The following is a 26,475-nucleotide window of genomic DNA, read 5'->3' as shown; positions in this document are numbered from 1 at the left end:
GTTTTATTTCAACAATATGAAGGTAGTGCACCTGTTCTTCCTCTCTATTGGTCGAAGCATGACTACAGTACCCACGAAACCCTGCGCTCAGCCTCTCGCTCACTCTGTGCTCTGCGCCAGTCTGTTCAGGGAACCAGTTCGCTTGGCCTTTTTTCTGCCTTCTCACTGTTGCCTGGTGTCAACCTACACCCAGTAGACATATCCCTCCCTCTTCAACGACTGCTTCCAATTTGCCTTCACTTTTCTTATCACAAGCACTATTGGCTTTTGCGCTGTCAGTCAGACGCCTCTACCGTAGCTGGAGTTTAGTAGCAACAGCTCGGAAACATCTGGCTGCCGCAGCCCTTCTCTCTCCGCTCGCTCGGTCCGTCTTTCCTGCCACTGCAGGTTGTTATGGACATTTGTTGAAAGTCAATCTAGTTATTTTTCAGCCTCAATAGGATTTGACGAAGGACGCAGGAAGACATTGGAGCTTGTTGTCTGTAAGTGCCTTTAATACCACAGTCCGAAAGGGTGATGAAAGGAGGTTAAAGAATGAAAGGGGAAAAAGTAATAATCCTTTCTAGCGACTGTTGTGTTCACATAATAGTTGCTATGTTAGCTCCTTCGTAGTGCCTGTCGGCATTGCATCGGGGCCTGCTACAGAACTGCTATAGCCTACTAATGATCGAACGTGTACTTTTTTTTGTTAGCCACCGTGGCTAGCTAGCTTGATTGCGTTAGTGTGTGCGCGCGAGAGATATTGTATTTGTAGTCTTGCGAATGTTCTGTTGTGTTGTTCGCGACAGTCTTCCATTCTGGAACGAGCAGCGCAGAGAAATGTTGGTAGCCAGACCCTGGAGGAGTAGCCTACAGAGGTTGACAGATACATTGATCAGTTGCTTGTATCGGTAGTAGTGTGTCATGTCCGGTCTCAAGAAGTTTATGGAAGTAATGGCTAATTAATGACAGTTGTTTCCTGGCTTTTGATCTTTTTGTAGACTAGGCTAATCCAAAGAAAGGCAATGGCAATAATACAATGTATATATTTGGATTAAGTGTTATGTGTTGCAAATTGTAATATTAATGTTGTAACATTGTTACCAATTACCCAAACACACTCTAGGGCTATTTAATGATACATGATATCCTTTTTTGTGTGAAAGGAATAGACTATGTTCTGTGAAAGCCTCGGATCCTGAATCGGTAATATAGGCTAATTATTTAGGTGCAACTCCAATTTTCCCATTTGCGTGCAGCGTCACTGATTTGAAGGTAATTTAAAGATATATATGAATAACATAAGATATCTGGCCATAGGTTTGTTCTATCAGCCTACATATGGCCTATATATTCGTGTGTTTCTCCTCTTTCTAAAGTATAGGCTACACTCATTAGCATAAATTGCAATTAATTCCTAAAGGTTTTGATCTTGTACATTTTCATAACAAAACTTGAGAATTATGTTACATCACTGAAGCTGGAGTCTTATATCTCCCTCACTAACTTGAAGCATCAGCTGTCAGAGCAGTTTACCGATCATTGCACCTGTACATAGCCCATCTGTAAATAGCCCACTCACCTACCTCATCCCCATATTGTTTTTTTGTTTTTTTGCTCCTTTGCACCCCAGTATCTTTACTTGCACATTCATCTTCTGCACATCTATCACTCCAGTATTTAATTGCTAAATTGTAATTATTTTTGCCACTATGGCCTATTTATTGCCTTACTTCCCTAATCTTACTACATTTGCACACACTGTATATAGATTTTTCTATTGTGTTATTGGCTGTACGTTTGTGTATGTTTGTGTAACTCTGTGATGTTTGTGTCGCACTACTTTGCTTTATCTTGGCCAGGTCGCAGTTGTAAATGAGAACTTGTTCTCAACTGGCCTACCTGGTTGAATAAAGGTGAAATAAAAAATAAAATACATTTATGAAATGCCCCTTATGTCAACAGGAACATGTTGAATGTCTTGAATGTAAAGTTCACATCAATATAGGCTACACAAAAAATGTTAATATACGATCAAATCAAATCAAAGTTTATTTGTCACATGCGCCAAATACAACAGGTGTAGTAGACCGTACAGTGAAATGCGTACTTACTAACCAATAGTGCAAAAAAGGTGTTAGGTGAACAATAGGTAAGTAAAGAAATAATACAACAGTAAAAAGACAGGCTATATACAGTAGCGAGGCTATAAAAGTAGCCAGGCTACATACAGACACCGGTTAGTCAGGCTGATTGAGGTAGTATGTACATGTAGATATGGTTAAAGTGACTATGCATATATGATGAACAGAGAGTAGCAGTATCGTAAAAGAGGGGTTGGCGGGTGGTGGGTGGTGGAACACAATGCAGATAGCCCGGTTAGCCAATGTGCGGGAGCAGTCTATTGTTATTGTTTATTATTGTTATTGTTTCATATGAATAATAATGTGCTGCATATAGATGTGTGGCTGTGATCCATTCACATGGCAGATAAATTAATTCCTTGTGGAATAAAAATACCCACTGAAATATTCACACGAAAGAGTGGAATACTTTCACAAAAGAAAGCAGAAGCTGTAGTCAGTTTTAGGCAGCCCATTAAGGAATAGTGTAGTTTTTGTTTCATTTAGAATATCACTCTTGAGGTCAATACGATTGTTCCCATTGTTATTTTCTACATTTTTCTGTCAGTTGTCCAAAGGGTTAGGGAAATGAATTACGGTAATGGCAAGCGCAGTGAACCATACAAAAGTTGAAAACAATATCAGCTGCGTGGATCTGTCAGTTGAAAATGTGCTGTGCTGGCCTTTGTTTATGGTTACTGGAAGGAGAGCAGGCGGCAAAAAAAAAAACACAAAAACTTGAGGGTATTTAAATTCATTGCGCAGGAAACTAGGTTAGAAAAAAAAATGTTGGTTTTCACACAGACCTATTTTCTTAAGTTATCCTTTAGAGTGAAGAGGTAGGGGGAAGTTGTCTAGTTTTCCACCCAAGCACCTCAATACATGTACCCCCTTTTTTTAGAGAGAGGAGAAAAAAATAAACAAAGTTGTATAAAGGAGAGGCTGGTGGCAGAGTGTAGAGGAGTAGCATATGGCTGTAAAAGGAGCACAGCTGGAGGTAGCATTTCCATCTGAACATGATGTCAGAGCAGCTGACAGGCTGCCATCCCCCAGTCTTTTATTCTAATGCACAGACTGGGAGTTAGTGTGTGTGCGGATCTGTGTTCAGGAGGAGGTATCTCATTCCCCTCCAACATCTCCTCCGCTTTGCATCTGTCTTCCACAGTTTGCATTTTTTTTTCTCCTACCCCCTCATTGATTCTGCAAAAAAGCTGCAGCCGGCCCAGCTTTTCTACTACAGTGGACTTAATCAAGTTGATGCATACTGCAGGTACTGTGGGAAAGGGTCCGGGGCCCTGGGAGGGTTTTATTTTGTATGAGTAGCTCTGGCTTTTCCCAGGGTCAGGCTACTTTTAGTCAGAGCTCTATGGAATAGGAAGTGAAGGATTTAGTCTACATGTTGTGTATGTGTACAGTAGTTGTTTACTGTAGCTAAGCAAGGGACTGGTGTAGTCAGGAAGAGCTTTCCTAGTTTTTCTCTGGTTTGTAGTGAGCAAGTTGGGCTTGGAGTTGAATGTTTGTTGAAATTATTGTCATTTGTTTCACCCAAAATACATTTCTTCATTTGTGTTTAACTAATGATTAAATGCAATTTAACGTGTATTTATTGTCTGGTAAACACAGTATTAATTTATCAAATCTGATCCAACAGATAACTGCTACTATCAAAATTGTAAATCTTTATACTCATAAAGTTATTCTAGTTAAAACATCCACAAACAATGTAAAAAAAATAAAATACAAATCTATAGGGTAATTTTTACTAAGAATAATTCAACCTTTTAAATCTAACTTTTGGGGCGGCAGGTAGCCTAGTGGTTAGAGCGTTGGGCCAGTAACCGAAAGGTTGCTGGATCGGATCCCAGAGCTGTCGTTCTGCCTCTGAATAAGGCAGTTAACTCACTGTTCCCCGGTAGGCCGTCATTGTAAATGAGAATTTGTTCTTAACTGACTTTCCTAGTTAAATAAAAGTTCAATAAAAAAATACAAAATAACTGTCTTTGAAATGACTTGAAAGCCTGATGTCCTCTTTCCCTGGCTTGTGTTCATTTTTTCTGTTGGTGGTGACTAATTTAGAAGTTGCAGATTTGAGCTGCCTGAATTGGCTAGACAGCTGTAATCGCACTCCTCCTAGTCTTAATCTCTTTATCTGGGCAGCAGCTGCCATATGGCCACAGTCAGCTGGATCAGATGTTTGTAAGCCTCCTTCTCTGTCCCTCTCTGTCCTGACAGACCCCTAATTTGATCGCTGCTACCTTGTGAGTTGTCCTACTATCTTTATTTTTAGCCATCTTAAGGATTAGGATGGCTGTAGACTACAGGGCACTTAAAGTGATTGTACTGTAAATCTTCAGTGCCGTTCTCTTTAGGGAGGATGTGCGGTTTCTAGAAAGATTTGAGGTAGGGGGAGCGTGGGGTGGTGGGAGTTGCCTGTGGGGTTGGACATCCTTGTCCCTGTAAGCCTCCCACCATTAAGGAAAGTCTGAACTCTGCTCCAGTGAGGAGGATCGCACACTTGTTCACTCACATTCAAAAGGGTTTATTTAACTGCTTAATGTTCAGGCTCATGTATTCTTTCAGGCAAAAAAAAGATACTTGGTTTACAGGTGTGATCTTTTTTTTTCTCATTCAAAAGTATGAATATAAATGGCAGTGGGAGTTGACAATAAAAGGCCTTTTGTAATTACCAACAAGGCAACCTGTTTTTCAAACCCTTCAATTCCGCGTGTACAGTCGTTATTCTCAGTATACTTACAGTAGGCCTCTGGAATCAGTAGCTTGTGTATGTGAGGATTGCATGTGTACCTGAAATCCTGTTACCTAAAGAGTCTGGCCAGGCCAATGTGGGTTATTAAAAATAACCTCACTAGGAGCTGGGAGAGTAAAGCGTGGAAGCAGTTCAGTTAGCAGGCGGGCGGGGAGACATCTGTGTGACCAGGCGGGGGTTAGCTGCTGAAGCCTCTCTGTGATCATGTGGAGCAGCCATTGGTCGCAGTCTAGAGCAACCAACACCTCTCCCAAATATCGTCCGGAAACATTTAGGTTTATGGAGCAATTAGACTCTACCTGTTTTTTATTTGGTGTTTGTGTGTCTGAAAGTTGGAGTTGGTTGGTGGTAAAACATGTTAGCAGAATCTAAAAAGGAAAATGTGTCTTTGGTGATGTTTTAGTGACAGTTTTGTAAATGTATTTTAAAATGTCAAGGATTTCTTGTGTAGGCACATTTTTGTTCCCTTTTGGGTGAGTGAGAGAGAGGGTGAGTGAGAGAGAGGGTGAGTGAGTGAGAGAGAGGGTGGGTGAGTGAGTGAGAGAGAGGGTGAGTGAGTGAGTGAGTGAGTGAGTGAGTGAGTGAGTGAGTGAGTGGGTGAGTGAGAGAGTGGGTGAGAGAGAGGGTGAGTGAGTGGGTGAGGGAGAGAGAGAGTGGGTGAGTGAATGAGTGAGGGAGTGAGTGAGTGGGTGAGTGAATGAGTGAGTGAGTGAGAGGGTGAGTGAGTGAGTGGGTGAGTGAGTGGGTGAGTGAGAGAGAGGGTGAGTGAGTGAGTGAGTGAGTGGGTGAGTGAGTGAGAGAGAGGGTGAGTGAGTGAGTGGGTGGGTGAGAGAGAAGGTGAGTGAGAGAGAGGGTGAGTGAGAGAGCGGGTGAGTGAGTGAGTGAGTGAGTGAGTGGGTGAGTGAGAGAGAGGGTGAGTGAGTGAGTGTGAGAGAGAGGGTGAGTGAGTGAGTGAGTGGGTGAGTGGGTGAGTGAGTGAATGAGTGAGTGAGAGAGAGGGTGAGTGAGTGAGTGAGTGAGAGAGAGGGTGAGTGAGTTAGAGAGAGGGTGTGTGAGTGAGTGAGTGGGTGAGTGAGTGAGAGAGTGGGTGAGGGAGTGAGTGAGAGAGAGAGTGGGTGAGTGAATGAGTGGGTGAGTGAGAGAGTGGGTGGGTGAGTAAGAGAGAGTGGGTGAGTGAGTGAGAGAGAGGGTGAGTGAGTGACAGTGAGGGTGAGTGAACGAGAGAGAGGGTGAGTGAGTGAGTGTGTGAGTGAATGAGTGAGAGGGTGAGTGAGTGGGTGAGTGAGTGAGTGAGAGAGTGGGTGGGTGGGTGAGAAAGAGGGTGAGTGAGTGACAGAGAGGGTAAGTGAGTGAGAGAGAGGGTGAGTGAGTGAGTGGGTGAGAGAGAGAGTGAGTGAGTGGGTGAGAAAGAGGGTGAGTGAGTGAGTGGGTGAGTAAGTGAGAGAGTGGGTGAGTGAGTGCATGAGGTGAAAGAGTGGGTGAGTGGATCCAGACAGATTGTCTACAAGCTAAAACTAAAATAATGTACCTCTAACATCTTCTAAAATAATGTACCTCTAACATCTTCTAAAATAATGTACCTCTTACATCTTCTAAAATAATGTGCCGCTAACATCTGCTGTCTGTTCTAGGTTATGAAGACATCATGGAGTTCCCAGACCACAGCAGACATTTGCTACAGTGTCTGAGTGAGCAGAGGCATCAGGGTTTCCTTTGTGATTCCACTGTGCTGGTCGGCGATGCCCAGTTCCGGGCCCATCGAGCAGTGCTGGCTTCATGCAGCATGTACTTCCATCTCTTTTACAAGGACCAGCTGGACAAAAGGGACATTGTTCATCTGAACAGCGACATTGTTACAGCCCCAGCGTTCGCTCTCCTGCTGGAGTTCATGTACGAGGGGAAGCTCCAGTTCAAAGCCCTGCCCGTGGAAGATGTGCTGGCTGCTGCCAGCTTCCTCCACATGTACCACATTGTCAAGGTCTGCAAGAAGAAGCTGAAGCACAAAGCCACTGCGGAGGCAGACAGCACCAAGAAGGAGGAGGATGCTTCCAGCTGCTCTGACAAACTAGAGAGCTTCTCCGAGGGCAGCACGGGCCAACCAGCCACAGCTGACCTATTGCCCAGTGACGATGAGGACCTGGAGTCCAAGCAGGACCCCAGTAGCCTGTGGATAAGGCTACCCACTGACAGGGCAGGCACCCCGGCCACTGCCACCAGCCCAGGGGAAGATGACGCCCATGGCAGTCCCCCCAAGCTGCAATCCCCAACTGGCAGCCCCAGCAGCTCTATAGGCTCCCTGTCCCGGAGGTCTGTGGGCTCCCGTGGCTCCCGCAGAGTGTCGTCGGATGCAGACTGTGTCCTGGACTTGTCTGTGAAGTCCAGCCTGACTGGGCCCAGCGAGGCCTTGTCCAATAACCCTTACTTCTGTGGTGTGGTGATGCCAGATAGCCTGCAGGGCACCCTGGTCCAGGTGAAGCAGGAGAAGAACACGGGCTCAGACCATGAGGACCTGGTGAGTGGTGACTACGAGATGGACCACAGCGGGCCCAAAGCCACCCCTCCCAGAACCAACGGAGGTCTGAACCACCACTTGGTCAGCAGCCATGCTCACAGACGCCTGGAGGCCCACCTGTCAGCCCTGCGTGATGCCACCCTGGCCAGTGAACTGGAGCGTGACGACAAGGTCAGCAATAATGACATGCTGGGCGGAGAGAGTGAGAGGGCCCAGGTTGAGACGGCCAGCATCGACAGCACCCTGCTGCCCTACGTGTCCAATATGCTGAACGCCCCTCACACTCAGATCTTCATGTGCCCGCTGTGCAACAAGGTGTTTCCCAGTCCGCACATCCTCCAGATCCACCTCAGCACACACTTTCGCGAGCAGGAAGGCGTGCGCGCCAAGCCCGCCAGCGACATCAACGTGCCCACCTGCTCCATCTGCGGCAAGACGTTCTCCTGCATGTACACCCTGAAGCGCCACGAGCGGACTCACTCTGGAGAGAAGCCATACACTTGCACCACGTGCGGTAAGAGCTTCCAGTACTCTCACAACCTGAGCCGGCACGCCGTGGTGCACACCCGAGAGAAGCCGCACGCCTGCAAATGGTGCGAGCGGCGCTTCACCCAGTCTGGGGACCTGTACCGCCACATCCGCAAGTTCCACTGCGAACTGGTCAACTCGCTCTCTGTCAAGAGTGAAGGCCTCAACCTACCCACCCTCCACAGGGACTGGGCCATAGAGGATAGTTCTCAAGAACTGTGGAAGTGAAGCCTGCTGAAATAATCAGGACTCCTTTGTTTTTAAGCTAAATGAGAGAGGTGTCAGTGAAGGTTGGGCAGAGAGGTAAGGGAGTTGGAGCACGGGTTGTGGGTAGGAGAGGGGTCTGATTTAGTCATGTTTCTTGTACGTACATTACAAAATCTGGTTAAATGGCACTTTAATAGAACATGAAGATGTTACTACTGTTTTCAGTTCCAGTCCTTTGTTCTGTTCTAATCTTTTATTTGTTCAGATTTAGTTCAATATAAAAAAAAACATGGGCGCTGGAATCAACACCCAGTGTTATGTCATCTTCTTGTGTATAGATACACTCCTTAATCTAAGGCACACCTTCAACGACAACCATATGAAGTGTTCAGGTAACACACTGACGTTGAAGATTATTAGAATACACTAAACGGGTACTGCTCATCAATTTATACCAGTACACATATGTGTGTGTGTATTAATATGTGTGTATATAGTGCACTATATTTTTATTATCAAATTTCATTGGTGTGTGTGTGCGTTTGCGTGTGTGTATGTGTGTTTAAGGAAACTGGAAAGAGGTCTGCTCTAACAAGCTTCTGCTCCTTAAGCTCTTGACTGATGAAAGACATATGGCACTCATGCAATGTACAGCTTCCTTTTTCACATCAATTCAAGTATTTTCTAAAATTCTTTATGAATGATTATTATACAATTTCTTAAATCTATCTGCTGCCTTTAAACATCCCTTTAATTTCATTTGGCTGTATCCTATAGGTTATGATTATGGATTTATTTTTGGAAAATGGGATCTGATATTGCATGAAGTCCAACCTGTATATTTGAAATGTGAATTACTGTATAACTGTACACTGTAATTGAGCAAATATAGAACAGACAATGTGAATATCCAAGGGTGCAGTCGGTTAAGAAACCCGGAATATTACAGTTATGGAAAATGCATGAATATGATTTATCTTACATTTTCTTGTTTTTTTTTTTGGGGGGGGGGGGGGTGTATTCTAAATTAACTTATTTCATTCTTAAGTAGTTTATTTATTTTCTTTGCTCCTTTTGAGAGTCTGCCGGGACTCCTTTGAAATGTTCTTCTGGGCTGTGAAGATATTGTGTCAATGCACTGGTCTTGGGTTTGAGTTTGTGTAACGGAATGTGAGGTGAAGTTTGTCTTCAGACTGACAGAGGTGGCAGTGTGGGCTGAATGCCAGTAGTGACCTAACTAATCTACTGAAGATCTCCTCTACTGTGTTTGCCTCCCGCCCACACAGCACTTCATCACAGTCTACTCTGCTGCATGGTGGTCAAGGAGTTAAGGTTCCCAACTACTGTAGCTATATCCAGTTAACATTCTGCTTTGGTATTTTCTGCTTTCTCATCGACATTAAGTAAGCGTTGTGGGTAATTTATTTATATTTTTATTTGACACTTGTTTCTAACTGTGCGGCCAATGAGAAGGTTTCGCACTGATCTACGAGAGAGATGCTCACCTGCTCATACCTGAGTAATCCTGAAGGTTCTTTGTTTCAATAGTAAAGCCTGAGTACTCCTGAATGTTATTTGTTTCAATAGTAAAGCCTGAGTACTCCTGAGGGTTATTTGTTTCAATAGTAAAGCCTAAGTACTCCTGAGGGTTATTTGTTTCAATAGTAAAGCCTGAGTACTCCTGAAGGTTATTTATTTCAACAGTAAAGCCTGAGTACTCCTGAAGGTTATTTGTTTCAATAGTAAAGCCTGAGTACTTCTGAAGGTTATTTATTTCAACAGCAAAGCCTGAGTACTCCTGAATGTTATTTGTTTCAACAGCAAAGCCTGAGTACTTCTGAAGGTTATTTGTTTCAACAGTAAAGCCTGAGTACTCCTGAAGGTTATTTGTTTCAACAGTAAAGCCTGAGTACTCCTGAAGGTTCTTTCTGTTTCAACAGTAAAGCCTGAGTACTCCTGAAGTTTTTTTCTGTTTCAACAGCAAAGCCTGAGTACTCCTGAAGGTTCTTTCTGTTTCAACAGTAAAGCCTGAGTACTCCTGAAGGTTATTTCTGTTTCAACAGCAAAGCCTGAGTACTCCTGAAGGTTATTTGTTTCAACAGTAAAGCCTGAGTACTCCTGAAGGTTCTTTCTGTTTCAACAGTAAAGCCTGAGTACTCCTGAAGGTTATTTCTGTTTCAACAGTAAAGCCTGAGTACTCCTGAAGGTTATTTATGTTTCAACAGTAAAGCCTGAGTACTCCTGAAGGTTCTTTCTGTTTTAAATGGTAAAAGCTGAAGAATCAGAGAGCAGCACTACACGCTCCTAATTTGAATGTCTGTGTGTATCTGTTTGAGTGCTCCTATGTACGTACTGTATGTATGTACATGTGCGTGTTTTGTACTGAAAGCGTAATCCTTACTTTTGAAGGGAGAGAATTGGCATACTTGATTGCACCATTAAAGGTTATTTAACTGAGATTTATTGCTGAAAATATGCCTTTATGAAAATTACAGTTATAAATTATAGATTCACGAAATCATGGATACTATTACATTCAAGAGGAGATGTATTTAATCGTGAAATGATTGAGTTAACCTTAATATTATAATATCTCATTTTTCTTTATTTCAATATTTTATTTAGGATTTTTCACATTTTTAGGAATGTGAACATTCTGAGAAAAAAATCTGCACTCAAAAAATGTTTGTGCACAAAAATCATGGAATCAATCAATCGAACAAAAGCAAAAGTTGAACTCTACACAAACTCAGTTGTTATTAGTATGGTTATGAATGTCTGCACATTGGCATGTCTGGCATGTCCACACTGGTCCGGGGGTTTGGTTTGCTCTTCAGTGGACGTGGTGGTGGCAGCATCAGCTGGTGACATGGGTGCTCCTTGCCAACTGCACACACTCATGGCATTTTGCACAGTGGTAATTGATCTCTTTGCATCCATGGAAAATATATCATATGTGAGTTACCTCTCTGTTTGAAGACTTATTTACAATTATTGCTGACTTCTTATTGTACTTGACCGCCTTAAACTACTGTAAACAGCTTGGTTTATTTTCACGTTATCACTGGAACACTGAAAGTGTGTGTAACTGGACTGTTTATTGACCTTTTTGAAACGGAAAGGAAGCTGTGAAATGATCCAATAAGCATCTCCGTTTACATCAATCCAACTTTGGTTACTTGAAAACAGGAAAGGGCCAATGGGGGAAAAAACGTTCAAATGTAGACTACAATGAAGAGAGGGGAGGGGGGAAATAGAAAGAAATTGGTTGAAAAGGACAATCACTGTCTGAAAAATAAGCAGATTTTGATTCAAATATATTTGCTTCCCTGTGAGATTTGGTTTATTTTTCTGGATTTAAGCATTTAGCTTTGACAATCAAAGTATGTTTTGTTTTTTTCTCAAGGGGAGTAAATTCTAAGGCTGTTTAGTTTTGTACTTTTTTGGTGTGCTGTTGTTGAAATTTTTAAATTGTGTGCAAACTGCAATAAATTATAAGAACCTTAAAACTCAACTTCAATGTAAATGTGTGTGTTTAATTTGTCACATAAAGAGTGAATAACATGGGTACCATTCAGTCGGCACAAACTACCGCACATTTAGAGGATTAGTTAAATGCTTATTATACTTATTAATACAGCTTAGAGCCACAGTCATATTTTAACAGAAGGAAGATGTCATCTGCTGAAATTATTGTAATATAAAAAAAAATCTTAATTTAATTTCATAAGTGTTTAAACCGACTGGACTTCTCAGAGGCCTGTATGTATTAGATACAAGCTCAATCAAATGTTACAATTACCGATGTTGGGGAAGCTACTCTGAAAATATAGTTTACCAAGCTACCTTTTACTTCACACTGGAAGAAGGTAAGCTACACTAAAGCTACCCTTAAAAATATATAGTTTACCTAACTAAAGTTACTTTGAAAAAGTAGTTCACTACATCCAAATTACTTTGTGAAAAATTATCATCTGTAAATATCAGATTACAAATTGCAAGAACATGGTAAAACACTACATGGTAAAACGCTACATGGTAAAACAGTAGTGTGTAGTTCCAGTAGGTAGCTACACCGCTACATGGTAAAACGGTAGTGTGTAGTTCCAGTAGTTAGCTACACCGCTACATGGTAAAACGGTAGTGTGTAGTTCCAGTAGTTAGCTACACCGCTACATGGTAAAACAGTAGTGTGTAGTTCCAGTAGTTAGCTACACCGCTACATGGTAAATCAGTAGTGTGTAGTTCCAGTAGTTAGCTACACCGCTACATGTTAAAACAGTAGTGTGTAGTTCCAGTAGTTGGCTACACCGCTACATGGTAAAACAGTAGTGTGTAGTTCCAGTAGTTGGCTACACCGCTACATGGTAAAACAGTAGTGTGTAGTTCCAGTAGTTGGCTACACCGCTACATGGTAAAACAGTAATGTGTAGTTCCAGCAGTTGGCTACACCGCTACATGGTAAAACAGTAGTGTGTAGTTCCAGTAGTTAGCTACACCGCTACATGGTAAAACAGTAGTGTGTAGTTCCAGTAGTTGGCTACACCGCTACATGGTAAAACAGTAGTGTGTAGTTCCAGTAGTTAGCTACACCGCTACATGGTAAAACAGTAGTGTGTAGTTCCAGTAGTTGGCTACACCACTACATGGCTAAAAGTAATTAACTACTGAAAACATAACCATGACTTGAATTTAGTTAAACTATCAACAAGCTACTGTCACCAAGCTACTGCAAAATGTAGTTTAGTTACTTGTTGTTCACTGCTCCCCAACACTGACAATTACACACAACCCTAAGTGTGTATCATTTAATGCGATATATTAGCTATACTTACACATCTGAGTAATTCAACATATTCTAGCATTGCTCTTCAGAACTAACTATAGTGACTGTGATTATGTACTTAGTGTATAATCATAATAGATATAGTGTTTTCATATCTTTCAGCAATGAAGGTAAGGGAAGCCTTGGCATCATTCATTGTTCTATGCCATGTTGTGTGTGTCTGTGTGTGTGGGGAGAGGCTGTGGATCTAGATTGAGCCCCTGTAGTTGCATGGCCAGTGTGTGTGTGTCAGGAGAGGCTCTAGATTGGGCCACTGTAGTTGCATGGCCAGTGTGTGTGTGTCAGGAGAAGTTGTGGATCTAGATTGGGTCACTGTAGTTGCATCGCCAGTGCGTGTGAAGGGGGGGGGGGGGGCTGTGGATCTTAATTGGGCCCTGGTTGTTGCAGGGCCAGTGTGTCTGTGTGCGTGTGCGTGTGTGTGTGTGTGTGTGTGTATACATCTGGCTGGCTCAGGCGTGGGCTGGAACTGAGAAAATGTGCAGCAGCTTGTCAAGACCCCCCCCCCCATCCTCCTGCCAAAGCTCCTCAAGTACAGTTTTCCAAGAAACAAATCAGCTTTATCTAATGTCTAGCTGTTCTGCAAACCTGGCCTTGCAGATGCATTAAGGACTGACCACAGTGAGAGTTATTCATTAGGGCATTACTACAGATGGTCATATGCTGTAAGCCACCCCCCTTCACCAGCAACACTTAACACCCCCATCTCCCAATCACTGGAAGATTTGCTTCTCTTTTCACAGGCATGATATTGTTTTTGAAACATGTAAGTGTTTGTAACTTGTAGATTTATTTATGTTGACTATTCAGAGGCATCATAATAACTACATCCAGGCATCATAATATTATTTCTAAATGTTCATTACACCTTTATTTTTACATCAGTTTTAACTATGTCCATGCAATATTATCACATGTGCACCTTTTTCATTATTTCTTGTATTGAATTCCACTCCTTAGACAGGAGCAATGACATCAAGTTGACACTGGATTTTCTTTAAGTCCCAAAAATAGTAATTAGAAAGACAAAAATATCACCACTATTAATGACCCTAAGTAACTATGTATTGTTTGAAAGTGTCATGAAAAATAATGAACCTTTACCTACTTCATTATTGCTAGCTCAACTAGGCTCCTGAACATCTGCTTGAAGAATACAATTTGCTCTCAGATGGAGCTGGGTGTATTTAGGTCATTAATTTGTATCTGTCCTTTGTTTACGTAAGGAACAGGGACAAAATGGCAGCTGCAGAAACATTTCGCTGTGCCGAAGGGTAGTGGGCTCAACATGTTGGAATCGGCGACCAGCTTGTAGCTACAACACAGAAGTTTGTGTGAGCCAGTTCTCTACCGGGCTGTGAGCGCCTGGGCAGGGGAGAGACAATCACATGCTTCCACAAGGCCAGCTATGGCAGTGAAGTTACAAACATTCATACTGAATAGGACTGCACTAAGTGTTCTGCTTCATATGAAAAATGTATCCTAACACCCCCACAAACAAAAGGCTGATTTGCTTGAGATGACTGTTGCTGTTGAAGAATTAGAAGTCTTGCAGTACATTCTCAAGAAGCCATGGGGGATACTGTTGCATCAGATACACAAGTTAAGTATACCTTTGCAGAACAATTTTAATTGAGGTCAAATATCTAGAGAGCAAATATTCTACATAGGAGGTAATAAAAATGTCTAACCAATAACCACACAACTCTAAACTTGCTGATTTTTCAATGCCAAACATTAAATGTTTGCAGTTGAGCCGTGGAATTAAAATGGATTGAATGAAGCATTAAGTCTGAAGAAAAAAGGGAGAAGTGTACAAGGGCAGAGCTTTTAAAAGGTTACGATAACAGACAGGAGGGAGGAATTTGTCTTTCTTTTGATTGTCTGCATATTTAAAAAGCATCCCACCGTCAAGCACTCAGCATACAAAGACAGAAGGCTAGCAACAAGCACCTTGTCTCCACCCAGACAAAGCAGTTGTCTCGAACTTGAATGTCAGTGTCTCTGTTAGAGGGGCCCAGACCATACCCCTCACACACACACACCATACCCCTCGCACACACACACCCTCCCCCAGGAACTTTTTTGGGGGCTTGTATGGTATGAGATCACACTCCCGACAGCTCTTTTGTGTGAGTCTTTCGAGGAGTGGGAAAAAATAATTTAGCTCCACAACTAAGAAAGACTGGGCTGTATGGATGGTAAGAGGAAAGAGTGGGCTGTATGGATGGTAAGAGGAAAGACTGGGCTGTATGGATGGTAAGAGGAAAGAGTGGGCTGTATGGATGGTAAGAGGAAAGTGTGGGCTGTATGGATGGTAAGAGGAAAGTGTGGGCTGTATGGATGGTAAGAGGAAAGAGTGGGCTGTATGGATGGTAAAAGGAAAGACTGGGCTGTATGGATGGTAAGAGGAAAGACTGGGCTGTATGGATGGTAAGAGGAAAGACTGGGCTGTATGGATGGTAAGAGGAAAGAGTGGGCTGTATGGATGGTAAGAGGAAAGAGTGGGCTGTATGGATGGTAAGAGGAAAGACTGGGCTGTATGGATGGTAAGAGGAAAGACTGGGCTGTATGGATGGTAAGAGGAAAGAGTAGGCTGTATGGATGGTAAGATAAAAGAGTGGGCTGTATGGATGGTAAGAGGAAAGGGTGGGCTGTATGGATGGTAAGAGGAAAGTGTGGGCTGTATGGATGGTAAGAGGAAAGAGTGGGCTGTATGGATGGTAAGAGGAAAGAGTAGGCTGTATGGATGGTAAGAGGAAAGTGTGGGCTGTATGGATGGTAAGAGGAAAGTGTGGGCTGTATGGATGGTAAGAGGAAAGAGTGGGCTGTATGGATGGTAAGAGGAAAGAGTGGGCTGTATGGATGGTAAGAGGAAAGTGTGGGCTGTATGGATGGTAAGAGGAAAGAGTGGGCTGTATGGATGGTAAGAGGAAAGAGTGGGCTGTATGGATGGTAAGAGGAAAGAGTGGGCTGTATGGATGGTAAGAGGAAAGAGTGGGCTGTATGGATGGTAAGAGGAAAGTGTGGGCTGTATGGATGGTAAGATAAAAGAGTAGGCTGTATGGATGGTAAGAGGAAAGAGTAGGCTGTATGGATGGTAAGAGGAAAGAGTAGGCTGTATGGATGGTAAGAGAAAAGAGTGGGCTGTATGGATGGTAAGAGGAAAGTGTGGGCTGTATGGATGGTAAGAGGAAAGAGTGGGCTGTATGGATGGTAAGAGGAAAGAGTAGGCTGTATGGATGGTAAGAGGAAAGAGTGGGCTGTATGGATGGTAAGAGGAAAGAGTGGGCTGTATGGATGGTAAGAGGAAAGAGTGGGCTGTATGGATGGTAAGAGGAAAGAGTGGGCTGTATGGATGGTAAGAGGAAAGAGTAGGCTGAATGGATGGTAAGAGGAAAGTGTGGGCTGTATGGATGGTAAGAGAAAAGAGTGGGCTGTATGGATGGTAAGAGGAAAGAGTGGGCTGTATGGATGGTAAGAGGAAAGAGTGGGCTGTATGGATGGTAAGAGGAAAGAGTAGGCTGAATGGATGGTAAGAGGCAAGAGTGGGCTTGTAATGACGATAAGACTAAAGAGTGGGCTGTATGGATGGTAAGAGGTATGGAAGCCTGCTGTACAGAATACTATGACAGAGAGAGAGTTATAGTATGAAAACCTGCTGTACAGATGACTATGACAGAGAGAGAGAGAGTTAGCCATCGGTACAGCAGGTTACCATACTAACTCTCTCTCTGTCATAGTATGGAAACCTGCTGTACTCCTGCTAACTCTCTCTCTGTCATAGCCATCGGTACAGCATGTTTCCATACTAACTCTCTCTCTGTCATAGCCATCGGTACAGCAGGTTTCCATACTAACTCTCTCTCTCTGTCATAGCCATCGGTACAGCAGGTTTCCATACTAACTCTCTCTCTCTGTCATAGCCATCGGTACAGCAGGTTTCCATACTAACTCTCTCTCTCTGTCATAGCCATCGGTACAGCAGGTTTCCATACTAACTCTCTCTCTCTGTCATAGCCATCGGTACAGCAGGTTTCCATACTAACTCTCTCTCTCTGTCATAGCCATCGGTACAGCAGGTTTCCATACTAACTCTCTCTCTCTGTCATAGCCATCGGTACAGCAGGTTTCCATACTATTACAGAGAGAGAGTTAGTATGGAAACCTGCTGTACCAATGGATATAACACTGAATAACTTCACAGTAATTATACAATATTTGTTAACATAAACACTTAGCTTTTACACTTGAGTACCAAATTATTCATAGTATCCTGTAATTCAACTGTGGAGCAGCTTGTCAGTATGGATGAGGCTGTAATATGTTGATATTCCTAGCTTATTGCATACATTTTTTGTAAGCAATATGTCCAAAATATCCAAATGTAGTATCAGAATGTAATACTGTTAGATACAGTGCCTTGCGAAAGTATTCGGCCCCCTTGAACTTTACGACCTTTTGCCACATTTCAGGCTTCAAACATAAACTGTATTTTTTTGTGAAGAATCAACAACAAGTGGGACACAATCATGAAGTGGAACGACATTTATTGGATATTTCAAACTTTTTTAACAAATCAAAAACTGAAAAATTGGGCGTGCAAAATTATTCAGCCCCTTTACTTTCAGTGCAGCAAACTCTCTCCAGAAGTTCAGTGAGGATCTCTGAATGATCCAATGTTGACCTAAATGACTAATGATGATAAATACAATCCACCTGTGTGTAATCAAGTCTCCGTATAAATGCACCTGCACTGTGATAGTCTCAGAGGTCCGTTAAAAGCGCAGAGAGCATCATGAAGAACAAGGAACACACCAGGCAGGTCCGAGATACTGTTGTGAAGAAGTTTAAAGCCGGATTTGGATACAAAAAGATTTCTCAAGCTTTAAACATCCCAAGGAGCACTGTGCAAGCGATAATATTGAAATGGAAGGAGTTAAAAAAGTTTGAAATATCCAATAAATGTCGTTCCACTTCATGATTGTGTCCCACTTGTTGTTGATTCTTCACAAAAAAATACAGTTTTATATCTTTATGTTTGAAGCCTGAAATGTGGCAAAAGGTCGCAAAGTTCAAGGGGGCCGAATACTTTCGCAAGGCACTGTATACAGTTGAAATCGGAAGTTTACATACACCTTAGCCAAATACCTTTAAACTCAGTTTTTCACAATTCCTGACATTTAATCCTAGTAATAATTTCCTGTTTCGGTCAGTTAGGATCACCACTTTATTTTAAGAATGTGAAATGTCAGAATAATAGTAGAGAGAATTATTTATTTTAGCTTTAACTTCTTTCATCACATTCCCGGTGGGTCAGAAGTTTACAAACACTCAATTAGTATTTGGTAACATTGCCTTTAAATTGTTTAACTTGGTTCAAATGTTTCGGTTAACCTTCCACAAGTTTCCCACAATATTTGGGTGAATTTTGACCCATTCCTCCTGACAGTGCTGGTGTATCTGAGTCAGGTTTGTACGCCTCCTTGCTCGCACAGGCATTTTCAGTTCTGCCCACAAATGTTCTATAGGATTGAGGTCAGGGCTTTGTCATGGCCACTCCAATACCTTGACTTTGTTGTCCTTAGGCCATTTTTCCACAACTTTGGAAGTATGCTTGGGGTAATTGTCCATTTGGAAGATCCATTTGCGACCAAGCTTTAACTTCCTGACTGATGTCTTGAGATGTTGCTTCAATATATCCACATCATTTTCCTACCTCATGATGCCATCTATTTTGTGAAGTGCACCAGTCCCTTCTACAGTAAAGCACCCCCACAACATGATGCTGCCACCCCCGTGATTCACGGTTGGGATGGTGTTCTTAGGTTTGCAAGCCTCCCCCTTTTCCTCCAAGCATAACAATGGTCATTATGGCCAAACAGTTCTATTTGTTTTCATCAGACCAGAAGACATTTCTCCAAAAAGTACGATCTTTGTCCCCATGTGCAGTTGCAAACTGTAGTCTAGCTTTTTTATGGTGGGTTTGGAGCAGTGGCTTCTTCCTTGCTGAGCGGCCTTTCAGGTTATGTCCATATAGGACTCGTTTTACTGTGGATATATATACTTTTGTACCTGTTTTCTCTAGCATCTTCACAAGGTCCTTTGCTGTTGTTCTGGGATTGATTTGCACTTTTCGCACCAAAGTACATTCATCTCTAGGAGACAGAACGCGTCTCCTTCCCGAGCGGTATGATGGCTGCGTGGTCCCATGGTGTTTATACTTGCATACTATTGTTTGTACAGGTGAACGTGGCACCTTCAGGCGTTTGGAAATTGCTCCCAAGGATGAACCAGACTTGGTGGAGGTCTTTTCTTTTGATCTTCCAATGATGTTAAGCAAAGAGGCACGGAGTTTGAAGGAGACCTTGAAATACATCCACAGGTACACCTCCAATTGACTCAAATTATGTAAATTAGCTCATCAGAAGCTTCTAAAGCCATGACATCATTTTCTGGAATTTTAAACTTCTAACCCACTGGAATTGTGATACAGTGAATTATTAGTGAAATAATCTGTCTGTAAACAGTTGGTTGGAAAATTGACTTGTGTCATGCACAAAGTAGATGTCCTTACCGACTTGCCAAAACTATAGTTTGTTAATTAACAAGGAATTTGTGGGGTGGTGAAAAACGAGTTTTAATGACACCAACTTAAGTGTATGTAAACTTCCGACTTCAACTGTAGTAGTACAAACTAAATACCACACAGTAAACAGTACGTAATACACGTAATAGACTCAGGAGTAAACAGTATGTATTACAGTATTTAGACTCATTAGTAAACAGTACGTAATACAGTATTTAGACTCCGTAGTAAACAGTAAGTAGTACAGTATTTAGACTCCGTAGTAAACAGTAAGTAATACAGTATTTAGACTCCGTAGTAAACAGTACATTATACAGTATTTAGACTCCGTAGTAAACAGTAAGTAGTACAGTATTTAGACTCCGTAGTAAACAGTAAGTAATACAGTATTTAGACTCTGTAGTAAACAGTAAGTAGTAGAGTATTTAGACTCTGTAGTAAACAGTAAGTAGTACAGTATTTAGACTCTAATAAACAGTAAGTAGTACATTATTTAGACTCCGTAGTAAACAGTAAGTAGTACATTATTTAGACTCCGTAGTAAACAGTAAGTAATACAGTATTTAGACTCATTAGTAAACAGTAAGTAGTACATTATTTAGACTCCGTAGTAAACAGTAAGTAGTACAGTATTTAGACTCCGTAGTAAACAGTAAGTAGAACAGTATTTAGACTCCGTAGTAAACAGTAAGCAGTACAGTATTTAGACTCCGTAGTAAACAGTAAGTAGTACAGTATTTAGACTCTGTAGTAAACAGTAAGTAATACAGTATTTAGACTCATTAGTAAACAGTAAGTAGTACAGTATTTAGACTCTGTAGTAAACAGTAAGTAATACAGTATTTAGACTCATTAGTAAACAGTAAGTAGTACATTATTTAGACTCCGTAGTAAACAGTAAGTAGTACAGTATTTAGACTCCGTAGTAAACAGTAAGTAGAACAGTATTTAGACTCCGTAGTAAACAGTAAGCAGTACAGTATTTAGACTCCGTAGTAAACAGTAAGTAGTACAGTATTTAGACTCTGTAGTAAACAGTAAGTAATACAGTATTTAGACTCATTAGTAAACAGTAAGTAGTACAGTATTTAGACTCTGTAGTAAACAGTAAGTAATACAGTATTTAGACTCAGGCCATATGTACGTCAATGTGGAGTAGGCAGACTATCTCTACCTAACCAATCAGAGCTGTTGTGTTGTGGACGCCCTTGGTGTTGAGGCACTGATTACTTCCAGATCGGTTCTGTGTGTGTCTGTGTCTGTGTCTGTGTCTGTGTGTGTGTGTGTGAAGAGAGGTTTGGACAGGCTGCCATGAGAAAGCCCCCCTGCACGCGTCAGTCTGTTCCAGACCGCTCCGGCACCTGCCTGCTGCAGAGGTGAGTCAGGAGGCAACACACACACACACACACAGAGAACAAGGCAACACCCCCACACAGAGCCATATGTGGGCGAGCCAAGACAGAGGGCGCCTCCAGGGAGCAGGCAGACAGCTGTGGGAGTTGAGGAATCCAACTTTCCTCCCCGTCGCATATTATTCACCATACCTTTACAGATCACTTAGGACTGGGACGATAATATTTTGTCCATGGCAAAAATGAAATCACGTAGCAGATCAAACCCTTTAGTCCTTTAAAAACCTGCTGTAATATATTGTGTGCTACAGCATGATAAATAAACACATGTGACTCTGGATGACATCATAATGTCTGTTTCCAACATTAGGACTGCTTTCCTAAAGGAGTTAAATCCGCTTTGTCTGCTTCCTTGCCACACTACCAAGGAGTATTGCGATACTGGTATCATCCCGGCCCTAAAATCACTAGCAATGTGACAGCTACAGTAGACAGGTGCATCTAAATTCCTTCATTATAGCCAAACAGTTCTATTTTTGTTTCATCAGACCAGAAGACATTTCTCCAAAAAGTACGATCTTTGTCCCCATGTGCAGTTGCAAACCGTAGTCTGGCTTTTTTATGGCGGTTTAGGAGCAGTGGCTTCTTCCTTTCTGAGCGGCCTTTCAGGTTATGTCGATATAGGACTCGTTTTACTGTGGATATAGATACTTTTGTACCTGTTTTCTCCAGCATCTTCACAAGGTCCTTTGCTGTTGTTCTGGGATTGATTTGCACTTTTCGCACCAAAGTACGTTCATCTCTAGGAAACAGAACGCGTCTCCTTCCTGAGCGGTATGACGGCTGCATGGTCCCATGGTGTTTATACTTGAGTACTATTGTTTGTACAGATGAACGTGGTATCTTCAGGTGTTTGGAAAGAGCTCCCAAGGATGAATCAGACTTGTTGGGGTCTACAATTTTTTTCTGAGGTCTTTGCTGATTCCTTTTGATTTTCCCATGATGTCAAGCAAAGAGGCACTGAGTTTGAAGGTAGGCCTTCAAATACATCCACAGGTACACCTCCAATTGACTCAAATGATGTCAATTAGCCTATCAGCAGCTTCTAAAGCCATTACGTCATTTTCGGGAATTTTTCAAGCTGTTTAAAGGCACAGTAAACTTAGTCTATGTACACTTCTAACCGACTGGAATTGTGATACAGTGAATTATAAGTTAAATAATCTGTCTGTAAACAATTGTTGAAAAAATGACTTGTGTCATGCACAAAGTAGATGTCCTTACCGACTTGCCAAAACTATAGTTTGTTAACAAGAAATGTGTGGAGTGGTTGAAAAACAAGTTTTAATGACTCCAACCTGAGTGTATGTAAACTTCCGACTTCAACTGTAGGTGTTCCTTTTGTCCAGGTGGGAAAGGGCAGTGTTGGGTGCAATAAAGATTGCATCATCTGTGGATCTGTTGAGGCGGTATGCAAATTGGAGTGGGTCTAGGGTTTTTGGAATAATGGTGTTGATCTGAGCCATGACCAGCCTTTCAAAGCACTTCATGGCTACAGACGTGAGTGCTATGGGTCAGTAGTCATTTAGGCAGGTTACCTTAGTGTTCTTGGGCATCGGGACTATGGTGGTCTGCTTCAAACATGTTGGTATTACATACTCAGTCAGGGACAGGTTGAAAATGTCAGTGAAGACACTTGCCAGTTGGTCAGTGTTACGGTGCGTGAATGAGGACCCAAAAGCGAATTAACGTAAACAGAGCTTCTTTAATAACAAAACAAAACGTAGGCTCAGATGGACCGGCAGGTTCCGACAGGACAGGACAAGGTTGCAGCAAACATGACGATAGTCTGGTTCAGGCATGAACAACACAAACAAGAATCCGACAAAGACAGGAGCAGAAACAGAGAGAGATATAGGGACCTAATCAGAGGGAAAAAGGGAACAGGTGGGAAAAGGGGTGAACGAGGTAGTTAGGAGGAGACAAGGCACAGCTGGGGAAAAGAGGGGGAGAAAAGGTAACCTAACAACGACCAGCAGAGGGCGACAGGGTGAAGGGAAAGGACAGAAACAAGACACAACATGACAGTACATGACAGTCAGGGCATGCTCGGAGTACACGTCCTGGTAATCCGTCTGGCCCTGCGGCCTTGTGAATGTTGACCTGTTTAAAGGTCTTACTCACATCGGCTTCGGAGAGCGTGACCACACAGTCGTCTGGAACACCGACTGGTATGGCAACTGCACCGCCGGCAACCGCAGGGCTCTCCAGAGGGTGGTGCACTCTGCCCAACGCATCATTACTGCTTTACTCAGACGTACATACTGTATTCTATTCTAAAGTATTTTGTCAATGCCACTCCGGCATCGCTCATGCTAATAGTTATCTATTTCTTAATTCCATTTTTTTGCTTTTAGATTTGTGTGTATTTTTAGATACTGCTGCACTGTTGGAGCTAGGAACACAATTTCGCTACACCCACAATAACGTCTGCAAAATATGTGTGACCAATAAAATTGGATTTGATATTCAGACTGTAGCACTGTGATACACCGAACAGAGATACTTGATTTGGTATATTCAGACTGTAGCACTGTGATACACCGAACAGAGATACTTGATTTGGTATATTCAGACTGTAGCACTGTGATACACCGAACAGAGATACTTGGTTTGGTATATTCAGACTGTAGCATGCTTGTGTGCGAGAAGTAAGCCCATAATTCCTGTAGCCTATGTATCCTTGCATAGTGTTTGAGCATGTGTGGATGCTGCCTGCGTGGTTCAAGCCTGGTTTAGCGCAGGAACAGGAGTGTCACTGTGTTCTCTCACCCTGAGATGCCAACCTCTCCACTCCCTCCTAGCTCTGGAGTAGCAAGCCCCATCTGTCGCCTCCTTCTCTCCCCACCAACCTGCAGCAGTGCTGGGGTGGCCCCAGGCCCTCTCCCAGGATTAATGCTTGCATCCTGATCTGGGTTAGAGAGGGAAAGACATGGGCCCAGCCTGTGGGACCTGGCACAGGCAACACATTCTGCTGTCTTATTTAAGGCAACATAATACTATCAGTCGGATATCAAAGAGAGCTGTTGAAACGTGACATGGGGAGATTTGTCCAATATCGGGTTGCATTGGCATTGTGCAACACAGGTACTGTATATCAAATCAAATTGTATTTGTCACATGCACCAAATGCTTACTTACAAGCCCTTAACAAACAAAGCAGTTCAAGAAAGAGTTAAGAAAATATTTACTAAATAAAGTAAAACATTTAATAAAAACGAACAATAAAATAACAAATACAAGGCTATATACAAAGGGTACCGGTACCAAGTCAATGTGCAGGGGTACAGGTTAGTTGAGGTAATTTGTACATGTAGGTTGGGGTAAAGTGACTATGCATAAATAATAAACAGTCCAGGTGGCCATATGATTAATTGTTCAGCAGGCTTATGGCTTGGGAGTAGAAGCTGTTAAGGAGCCTTTTGGACCTACACTTGGTGCTCCAGTACGTCTTCCCGTGCGGTAGCAGAGAGAACAGTCTATGACAATTTTTTGGGCCTTCCTCTGACACCGCCTATTGTATACACTACTGTTCAAAAGTTGAGTCACTTAGAAATGTGCATTAAAATAGCATCAAATTGATCAGAAATACAGTGTAAACATTGTTAATGTTGTAAATGAGCAGTGAGAGGCCCCGGTGCACAACTGAGCAAGAGGACAAGTACATTAGTGTCTAGTTTGAGAAACAGACACCTCACAAGTCCTGAACTGGCAGCTTCATTAAATAGTACCCGCAAAATACCAGTCTCAACGTCAACAGTGAAGAGGCGCCCCCTGGATGTTGGCCTCCCACTCTTTCTATTTTGGTTAGGGCCAGTTTGCGCTGTTCTCTGAAGGGAGTAGTACACAGCGTTGTGCGAGCTCTTCAGTTTCTTGGCAATCTCTTGCATGGAATAGCCTTCATTTCTCAGAACAAGAATAGACTGACACGTTTCAGAAGAAAGTTCTTTGTTTCTGGCCATTTTGACCCTGTAATCGAACCCACAAATGCTGATGAACCAGATACTCAACTAGTCTAAAAAAGGGCAGTTTTATTCCTTCTTTAATCAGGACGACCGTTTTCAGCTGTGCTAACATAATTGCAAAATGGTTTTCTAATGATCAATTAGCCTTTTAAAATGATAAACTTGGATTAGCTAACACAACGTACCATTGGAACACAGGAGTGATGGTTGCTGATAATGGGCCTCTGTACGCCTATGTAGATATTCCATACAAAAATCTGCCGTTTCCAGCTACAATAGTCATTTACAATATGAACAATGTCTACACTATATTTCTGAATAATTTGATGTTATTTTAATGGACAAAAAAATTGCTTTTCTTTCAAAAACAAGGACATTTCTAAGGGACCCCAAACTTTTGAACAACAGTGTATGTCCTGGATCGCAGGAAGCTTGGCCCCAGTGATGTACTGGGCCGTACACGGTACCCTCTGTAGTACCTTGCGGTCAGAGGCTGAGCAGTTGCCATACCAGGCAGTGATGCAACCCGTCAGGATGCTCTCGATGGTGCAGCTGTATAACTTTTTGAGGATCTGGGGAACCATGGCAAATCTCTTCAGTCTCCTGAGGTGGAAAATGTGTTGTCGTGCCCTCTTCACAACTGTCTTGGTGTGTTTGGACCATGATAGTTTGTTGGTGATGTGGACACCAAGGAACTTGAAACTCTTGACCTGCTCCACTACAACCCCGTCGATGCATGTTGTCCATTAGGTCTTATACGTGCTTTGTACATAGCATTCCATTGGAAGTGGAAGATATATATAGATATCGCTGCAATAGTGTAAAATAAGAAATCAGAGCTGAACCTTCACCTCCTATAGGTAATGTTGACCTATTCAGACTCCTCTAGTTTAACTTACTATGCACTAGTGTCCACCGCTTGGGACAATTAGCATGTCTAACTAGACGCTTCTGGCAACAGATGTGCAAAGTGTCCTCTCAGGGAAACCATGCCATGGTAATGCCCCTTGGATCATCACTTACTAAACAAACAACTCCAACTCAGAACTGAAAAGTTGGAACCAAATCCCATGCCTCAGTCTTAGTCTCTCTGTTACACCTGCACAACTGTGATGTGGAAGCCCCAGAGGAGTGTTTTTTCCTACAGAAGGTCAACTCTGAGCAGGCTGGACAGCATCTATCATGATGTGAGGAGGAACGGGGCACTGTAGCCGACTGTGTGAGTTAACGACGGCCCCCTTTCCCTGAACACATCTGCACATTGCATTATCATTAGAGCTCCCACATCTCTCAGTATCACTGACAAAGTGAACAATACCAACATTCAGCTGCAACCATATGGGGGAAGAAAAAAGAAACAAGTGTACTAGCATCTGTTTGGCAGTATTCAGAAGCTACGTTTCAAGATGAATTTCACTGTGTTAACTAAGTTTTTCTCCCCTCGAACCCCCTCTCTTTCTCTCTGACACTAAAATGTATTGCTAGGTGCACTCCATTCTGCTGTATCTTGCAATTACCAGCAGTCCCTTAATGTGGCATCTTAATGGGGC

General features: G+C 42.5%; 1 protein-coding gene and 1 long non-coding RNA gene across 3 annotated transcripts in view; both read left to right on the top strand.

Moving 5' to 3' along the window:
* The window catches only part of LOC149972614 (uncharacterized), a 337,364-nt gene that overhangs the window by 86,904 nt on the left and 223,985 nt on the right, over positions 1–26,475 (top strand). The gene's annotated exons all lie outside the window — the stretch shown is intronic.
* On the top strand, positions 119–11,630 carry LOC110502990 (zinc finger and BTB domain-containing protein 18). Of its 2 annotated transcripts, none has more exons than XM_021581354.3 (2): positions 119–482; positions 6,501–11,630. In XM_021581354.3, exon 2 carries the CDS (start codon positions 6,515–6,517, stop codon positions 8,135–8,137), a length of 1,623 nt encoding a protein of 540 aa, XP_021437029.1. In that variant the 5' UTR covers positions 119–482; positions 6,501–6,514; the 3' UTR covers positions 8,138–11,630. The 2 variants fall into 2 exon arrangements, with proteins under 2 accessions (XP_021437029.1, XP_021437028.1); XM_021581353.3 differs by lacking the exon at positions 119–482 and adding an exon at positions 3,044–3,372.

This window comes from Oncorhynchus mykiss, chromosome 23 (assembly GCF_057628025.1).
Source record: "Oncorhynchus mykiss isolate SJ-2025 chromosome 23, ASM5762802v1, whole genome shotgun sequence".
NCBI classification, from domain to species: domain Eukaryota; kingdom Metazoa; phylum Chordata; class Actinopteri; order Salmoniformes; family Salmonidae; genus Oncorhynchus; species Oncorhynchus mykiss.
The sequence above is the reverse complement of the archived record's forward strand: the minus strand, read 5'-3'. Positions and strand labels throughout refer to the sequence as shown.

Coding starts and splice junctions, on each gene's coding strand:
- LOC110502990 (XM_021581353.3), top strand. CDS start 3,168: ATGCACAGACTGGGAGTTAGTGTGTGTGCGGATCTGTGTTCAGGAGGA. Junction 3,373..6,500: donor CAAGTTGATGCATACTGCAG/GTACTGTGGGAA, acceptor TGTCTGTTCTAG/GTTATGAAGACATCATGGAG.